Below are 8,161 nucleotides of genomic sequence, written 5' to 3'. Positions count from 1 at the left end.
GAAGTTTCTTCAGCGTATGAAACGAGTACATCTATATGTATTAAAAGTTAGGTTGATGTAAACGGCAATGTATTGTCAATAAATGAAGTATCAAATTTAAATAAGTAGGTTGAGTCAGAATTACGATCTCAAATCAACTGATAAGCGAATCTTTTGTGTAATATTGGCCAATCATGTTAACAAGCATCACATCAAAATAGATAATCCAAAATTTATGCTAATATGATATGATAGGCTAATTATGGTTTACCCCTGCCTACAGTTTATGTATAGTAGGGAATCATGTACTAAGCCTCTCTACTTTGGTAAATACATACATGAATTATTAGAATTCGTTGGTTTGCCCAATTACACTGTTTTTGTGCATTGTATCCCTTGACTATTTTAAACAAGTAATGTTAACGCGAATAATGCTCTACATAAGGCTTGGAATTTAATATATTCACCATATTTATTCCAAATTACTACAGGTTACTAAATTTCTTTAAGAAGCCTTCAAAAAGTCTTGTAATATTAAAAAATCTCATATTGCTTCACTAGCTCAGTTGGCAGAGCGTCAGTCTCATAATTGTATAATTGTGTCATCTGAAGGTCGACAGTTCGAACCTGCCGTGGAGCAATTGTTTTTTTTTCAAAATTTCTCAATCAACACTCGAGTTTCCTTTTACTTCTAAGCGCATACGCAGATTGCACGGCTTAAGCGCATTTTAAATTATCGCTAATAAGGTTTTTGTTTGCAATTAATCAATGATTGAAAAATCTTTATACTTTATAACTCACATAAGAAGATAGACAGTCGATATGGCACAATTATCATCTCAAGGTAATAATGCCATTATCTATTTAACTTATGCTTTCCTTTTAGCTACAGGTCTATTCATCGCTTGGAAATATACTAAAGCAAATACATTCTTATCTTATAATGGGACGCAGCGAGGACTTCCGTTAGCTTTAAATTTTATTGCTTCAGGTATGTAACATTTTTAACAGCTGTATGTGATAGTAGCATAGAGTTCTTTTGTCAAGTAACAACTAATGGGGGTGAAAAATCTTTAAAAACCAATTAATTTTATTCGGATTCTGTTAATTCACGTAAAATATGTCTCTTAACAATAAGACTAGCGGGTGTCTTTCCATGTCATTGTGTCTAAGTTTAATGAAATGGAAGGACTGAGAATAAACCGTTCGAACTCGATCAAGTTAGTGCTTGCGTGAGGAAGTTTTGTTGTTATTGCACACACCATACAAGATGATAGTTATTAACATTATACAGCTATGGGATGTGGTATTCTCACAACGTATGCAGAAATTGGTAATATATCTGGATTACACGGCTTGTTGGTATATACTCTCTGTGGATCTATTCCAATTTTAGGATTTGCATACTTTGGGCCTATCATCAGAAGAAAGTGTCCAGATGGATTCGTGTTAACTGAGTGGGTAAGGCAAAGATTTGGTATCGTTACAGCTCTATACTTATCTTTCTTCACTTGTTTAACCATGTTCTTATTTATGGTTGGAGAGCTCTCTGCCATTAGATCTGCGATCGAGACTTTGACAGGATTAAACGCTTTGGCTGCTGTAATCGTTGAATGTGTAGTCACATCCATTTATACTTCTATTGGTGGGTTTAAAGTAAGTTTCGTCACTGATAACTTTCAAGGGGTCTTTGTTTTATTATTAGTTGTCATTTGTGCAGCTGGAATGGGCTCTTACATCGATATTGATAAATCAAAAGTTGGCGAGTCTGGTTTGTTAAAAGCTAATAAATTAGGCTGGCAATTACTTTATATTTTATTTGTTGCTATATTAACAAATGATTGTTTTATGGCAGGTTTCTGGTTAAGAACTTTTGCCAGTCGTACTAATAAGGATTTATGGATTGGATGTTCGATTGCTTCATTCGTTACGTTTGTAATTTGTACTTTAGTTGGTACTACAGGATTTTTAGCTGTTTGGGCAGGGGATTTAGTTGTTGGAGATGAAAATGGTTACAACGCATTTTTTATCTTGTTATCTAAAATGCCAGGCTGGTTAGTTGCATTCATTTTAATATTTATTGTATCTTTGTCAACTTGTACATTTGATTCATTACAATCGGCAATGGTTTCAACCATATCTAATGATCTTTTCCGTAACAAGTTACACATTAATTATACTAGAGTTTTAGTGGTTTTAATTATGGTTCCTATTGTTGTGCTTGCAGTCAAAGTCGCAGATGACATTTTACAAATATACTTGATAGCCGATTTAGTATCTGCAGCTATTATCCCAGTAATCTTTTTGGGATTAAGTGATACCTATTTTTGGTTCTTGAGAGGAATAGATGTCATGTCTGGTGGTTTGGGTGGTTTGCTTGGTGTATTTATTTTTGGAACTGTTTATTATGGGTCTGCAAAAGAAGGCGGAAAGTTATTGTTGGTCTGGAACGGTATTTATGATGATGCTGATTGGGGCCCATTTGGTGCCTTTGTAATTGCTCCATTTGGAGGTCTTCTAATCTGTTTCTGTGTCGCTGCCTTAAGAATAGGTGTAGCATATTTGTACTCTAGAATTTCTGGTAAACCATTTGTCGCTTTAGACAGACCTGAACCTAAAGAAATTCTTGAGTTTCAAAACGATAGTCAATACGAGTCAACTGAAGATAACGTAAAGAAAAGCATGGACGAATCACAATAAACTAGAAACAGAATTATATAGACTTGTATATTTCAGTAATAATAATATTAATAATTTTAATGGGTGCAACTTAACTTCTTATCACGACAATATTCTCAAAATTTTTTTAAAAAAAAATCAAATACGTAAAACATTAGCTATTTGTTGAAGCACCTTATTGGCAAATATGCTGATTAAACAAAGCACAGGAAAGGTTAATAAGGATGTAATATCTCAAAAGATTACAAAAGTGGGGGACGGTCCACTCCTTGAAAAAGTTGACAATGATGTTACTCTCGTTAATCAATTAAAGGGTAATATAAAAAATAATTTATCGCACAGTAAGAAGGAAGGAGAACAGAATGAAGAGGAATGGTCGACCCAATCTGAAAACTTGAAATCAGTAGATGTCAAAGCGTTTCGACAATATGAATTAGCTTGTGATAGAGTTAAGCAATTTTATGAAGAGCAACACGAGAAACAAACGGTAGCATATAATATTCAAGCACGTATCAATTTTAAAACAAAGAGTAGAGCAAGAATGACTGTTTGGGAGGGTCTTGAGAGGTTGAATAAGTTATTAGATGAAAGTGATCCAGATACCGAGTTGTCCCAAATTGATCATGCATTACAGACAGCAGAGGCTATTAGAAAAGATAATAAACCCCGTTGGTTTCAATTAGTAGGGTTAATACATGACTTGGGTAAGCTTTTATATTTTTTTGATTCTAAAGGTCAATGGGATGTAGTTGGGGATACATTTCCAGTTGGATGTAAGTTTCTGAAGAAAATTATCTTTCCTGAAAGTTTCAAGAAGAATCCAGATTTTTTTAATCCATTATATAATACAAAGTACGGTATTTATTCTAAGGGATGTGGACTAGACAAAGTCATGCTAAGTTGGGGCCACGATGAATACATGTATCATGTAGCCAAATTAAATTCTACATTACCTCCAGAAGCATTGGCCATGATACGATATCATTCATTTTACCCCTGGCATCAAGAATACGCTTATAGTTATTTAATGGATGAACATGATGAGGAAATGCTCAAAGCTGTTAAGGCTTTTAACGGATATGACTTGTATTCTAAAATTGATCAAAGCTATGACGTCGAAGAATTAAAACCTTATTACATGGAATTAATAGATGAATTCTTCCCAAAGAAAATTATAGAATTCTAATGATACAGAACACATATGAGATTTATATTTATATTTATATTTATATTTGTATTTATATTTATATTTATTGTAAAATAGTTAATGCAAAGTTTAGTCGAAAGAAGTGAATATATGCAAGAGTCAATTAAATTAAGAGAACAAATCGATAGCCCCAAAATATTGTTCAATATCGTGTGGTCCAGGATGTTTCCACATGTCATTGTATGTACTTAAAATTGTAACTTGACCATTGGTCTTTTCGATAATTGATTTGATAGCAATTTCTTGGTTTTCGGCAGATGGGTAGTTATCTCCGTTACTACTTCCCTTGGATGGGTAACCAGTTTCAGTAATGACGACATCCATATCACAAGCCTTAGATACTAAAGATTGTTCACTAGTGACATACCAGCCTGCTAAATTAGCGCCAATAACGGTATTAAAATAAGAGTGAGGATTAATACCAACGAAATCAATATTTGAATTCTTACATAAGGATGGGTTGTCGACAAAGATAGCAGGTGGCTCTGAAGTAGTAACTTTTCCATTATACCCTGCATCTTGTAACTTCGATTTGACGCTCTTAATCTTGCTAATTAAATCAGAAACAGAACAGAAGTTCGAGTTAATAGCTTCATTTCCCACAGTGATGAAATCGATAACATCGTATCCATTATTGGAGCCCCATTCAATAAATTCAGAAACAGAGTCATCAATTGAGTCTACACCTGCATCTGAAATCCAAAACCCTTGGTTAATTTTCATGTCCAAATCTTTAGCTTTTGGAATAATAGTATCGTATAATCCACAGTCGGTACCATAAACTCTAATCTTGTTGATTCCTTTACTTGAAATTAATTCTAAATCTGACTCAATAGTAGAAGTGTCCTTACAACCTCCATCGTCTGTATAAGGGGAATATGCAATTGCAGATGGTGCAGAAATACTTCCTGAAGAAGCTGAAGAAGTTGAGTCTGAGCTTGAAGTTGTGGATTCTGTGGAGCTAGTTGTTTCTTCATCTGTCGTTGAAGAAGAAATGGTATTCTGTTGAGAAGTAGTAGTTTGTGCTCCGTTAGTTGAAGATGGCTTAGTGTCATCTGGACTGTTTGTTGAGCTTGGTGCATTGCCTTGTGGGCTGCTCGTTGAAGTTGGGGTATTGTCTTGAGTATTACCTGTTGCAGCAGGAGTGTAATCATTAGGAGAATTTGCAGCAGTAGGAGAACCATTTTCTCCATTATTTGTTGAAGGAGATGTAGTAGCAGCAGGTGTCTGAGCTGGTGTACTATTATTATTTTCGTCGTCGTCGTTGTTGTTGTTGTTGTTGTTATCACTATCATCTGTATAAATGGAAGTCATAGTAGTTGGAGCCGCAGCAGCTTCATTGTTTAAAGTGAAAGTATAAGTGACACCGTTTGAAATAAAAATTTCAACTGGTGGTAAATTGACAGTAGTTGTGCCTGTTGTGTAAGTGTTCATTTTAGTGACAGCATCAGCAGTATGAACTCTTGTAATTAATTTTGCAACTGGAGCACCAAAAATTACTTGTATAAGCAAAAAGAATGAAAGAAAGTAGGTAGAACTTATCATATTTTAAAAGAATGTAGTTAGTTAGTTTGACAAAAGAATGACTAAGTAATGATAAGAAGATAGGTTGAATCCAGATCAGATCAAGTGGTTATTTACACAAATATTTATACCAAAGTTCATCGATCAAGATTCATGTATAATATGCTGGTTTATAGCAGTTTGGGATCAAATCAAGAGATTACTGCAAAATCCAAGCTACAATTCAAGACTGGTTAGGCCGAAATAGGCAACAGCCAGGGAAATGATGCTAGTCGCATTGCCTAATTGAGAAGAATCGAAGCTTGAAAAAATGTTACATACAGTACTAGCGGATTCGATATTTGATTTTACATGTCGCGCTGGATGGAACGTTAAGCCAGGCACAGCATCTATTGTTATAAGAACTCTTGCTGGAGGAATAGAGAGATGTAAATTTTTAGTATGCACCAACTGAATTTTACGCCATGATTGGTAGCCTATTTGATTCGTGAGAAACAATAAACAATCGATCCAGCGCTTCATGAAATTAACAAGAAAAGCCATGCTGGAACTTGAGCCAGATTTTTACATTTTATATAGTTTAGAGCGGTTACAGCGAGTGAAAGACTTGTTGTAAGCTTTTGATACATCCTTGTAAGAAATACGTATAACGAATATTCCGAATAATTAAGATCTGGAAGGTTTTGATTCTAACAATTTGAAGAATATTGAAACTAAAATAAGGAATTTTGGTACATCTTAGAGTTCGATGAGTTATATTAATTATTTATATTATTTATATTGTAAACTATACAAAAGAGTTTCATCACAAAATAATTATTTACTTCGATTAGAAGGAAATGGAATATTTCCTTAATTTTAAAGAGTAACGTCTAATATTTCGAAAATCTTTGCTAAATTATTATCATCAATAACACCAGAATTATTTAAATACTTCAACAAGGACTTCACCAATTGAACTACTTGAGGGATAGACAAATTCATAATGGCTAGTTGAAGTAAGTTACCAATATTGACGTGGCTGATAGAAACAAAGGTTTGAATGTACAAGTAAGAAAAGGATCCCATAAAAAATTGGCAATCTAATCTGTCTGTAATACCCCCATGACCTGGAATAGTATCACCAAAATCCTTAATACCGAAAGCTCTTTTTAAACCACTGGCAAAAAATCCTCCGAATGGGGCAATTAATGAAGCAAACGTAGCAAAGTTTAATGCGTGAATATAAATTGGTTTCAATGAAATAGTTTCAAAATGGAAAATATCGACCAAATTGGCAGGTAATTGATAAATTTGAGAAATGAAAACAGGGTTTGGATCACATCTTGGATAGTTAAAGATATTTGTAGTCAAGTTTGTAGCTGGGCAGATTAAATAACTGGACTTCGATAAAAAGAATGCGAAAAGTAATGCAAAGAGACCAGTACATATCCAGGCACCGACAAAGCCTTCAACAGTCTTCTTCGGAGAAATCGCAATCAATTGAGTTCTACCGAAGGTAATCCCACAAAGATAAGCAAAAATATCATTAACAATAACTAATCCTACCGGCAAGAAAAACCAAATTAATCCATTCAAAATATTATCAATAATAAGATGACTTTGGAAAACCACTAATATCAAAGTCGTATGTGTCATACACAATTGAGCAAACTGAAACTTGTAGTAGCCTTTCTGTAATGTCGCAACAAAGAAAATGAATCCTGCAATGTAGAACGTATATGAAATAATTTTATGATGAATTGCTAATAATGATAAGACCTTGTTGTCATAAATTGATTCCTGGAAAAAGTTAAAAAAACTTTCGCTATCCAAGTAGTAGATGGTAGCAAAAAGAAAATACCAGTTCAACAATTTGTTGAATGGCAATTTTTTATCTCTAGCTGGTTCAGCAGTTAAACTTATGATCTCCCTGAAAGTTAACGCTTGAAAGATAAAAACAAGACTAATCAAAGCAAGATGTCCTGACAACAAAACCGTGAAGAAAAATGCTATCATTACAATTGTCCATATAGTCCTCGTAACAAATGCTTGCTTTTTCTTTTCATGTTCGTGGGTCACCGTCAGGGATGTTGCCTTTTCTTTTGGGTCCTTAGCAGTCACATCTTTCGCATCCTTCGTATCAATCGAAGAATTCTTGATGTCTTCCTTCTTCTTAACTATATCAGACATTGGTTGGAAAATGTAATTGAATAAAAACAATTAATTACTTTAATACTCTTAAATACAATCATTTGTCTATTTTTTTCTGACAATTCCCATAATCTGATTATATAAGCAATTTTGATTATGTTATTGCATGGTCATAATCTAACTATTTTTCACTCCGAATCAAAGCATCGTTTATCAGGTTCACCACAGTATTGTATTGATTATGCCTACATGCTACAGCGTCAGCTTTCAGACATTTAGAACCAAGTGTGTAACTTTATAAACTCTTTATACTGGTGTACATGACTTTTGTTGGTTGCATTTTAGAAGAATCACATGCATGTGATAGTGATTACCTTCTTGTTTTCAACCAACAAAAAGGACATTGTATCTAGTCTAGTGTATATATTGAGTCGTTGTTATTAATATCGCTCGTACCTTATGGCTAGTTTAGTTATTTCTTGTGATTTGTAATTATTGAATAGCTATTCGTTTATTTTATTAGTTATAGCTTAAGTGCGACGCACCTTAACTCTGAAAAAAATTATGTATGTATAACCACTGTCTAAGTTATCTACTAAAATAATTCTGCAATGTAATTGAATATGTTATGATGTAATG

General features: G+C 33.7%; 4 protein-coding genes across 4 annotated transcripts; 2 read left to right on the top strand and 2 right to left on the bottom strand.

The window, feature by feature from the left end:
• Positions 1-1,275: 1,275 nt before the first annotated feature.
• On the top strand, positions 1,276-2,679 carry AC631_04564 (uncharacterized protein; the record flags this gene model as incomplete). The annotated part of the gene is made up of 1 exon (XM_015613393.1): positions 1,276-2,679. The coding sequence occupies one exon, from the start codon at positions 1,276-1,278 to the stop codon at positions 2,677-2,679; it is 1,404 nt and encodes a 467-aa protein (XP_015465791.1).
• Positions 2,680-2,845: 166 nt separating this feature from the next.
• AC631_04563 (uncharacterized protein) lies at positions 2,846-3,844 on the top strand (the record flags this gene model as incomplete). Its single annotated transcript, XM_015613392.1, has 1 exon — positions 2,846-3,844. The coding sequence occupies one exon, from the start codon at positions 2,846-2,848 to the stop codon at positions 3,842-3,844; it is 999 nt and encodes a 332-aa protein (XP_015465790.1).
• A 129-nt stretch (positions 3,845-3,973) lies between these two features.
• SCW11 (putative glucan endo-1,3-beta-D-glucosidase) lies at positions 3,974-5,410 on the bottom strand (the record flags this gene model as incomplete). Its single annotated transcript, XM_015613391.1, has 1 exon — positions 3,974-5,410. One exon carries the CDS (start codon positions 5,408-5,410, stop codon positions 3,974-3,976), a length of 1,437 nt encoding a protein of 478 aa, XP_015465789.1.
• An 837-nt stretch (positions 5,411-6,247) lies between these two features.
• CDS1 (phosphatidate cytidylyltransferase) lies at positions 6,248-7,561 on the bottom strand (the record flags this gene model as incomplete). The annotated part of the gene is made up of 1 exon (XM_015613390.1): positions 6,248-7,561. One exon carries the CDS (start codon positions 7,559-7,561, stop codon positions 6,248-6,250), a length of 1,314 nt encoding a protein of 437 aa, XP_015465788.1.
• Positions 7,562-8,161: the final 600 nt, after the last annotated feature.

Source organism: Debaryomyces fabryi (genome assembly GCF_001447935.2).
Source record: "Debaryomyces fabryi strain CBS 789 chromosome Unknown contig00126, whole genome shotgun sequence".
NCBI classification, from domain to species: domain Eukaryota; kingdom Fungi; phylum Ascomycota; class Pichiomycetes; order Serinales; family Debaryomycetaceae; genus Debaryomyces; species Debaryomyces fabryi.
The sequence above is the reverse complement of the archived record's forward strand: the minus strand, read 5'-3'. Positions and strand labels throughout refer to the sequence as shown.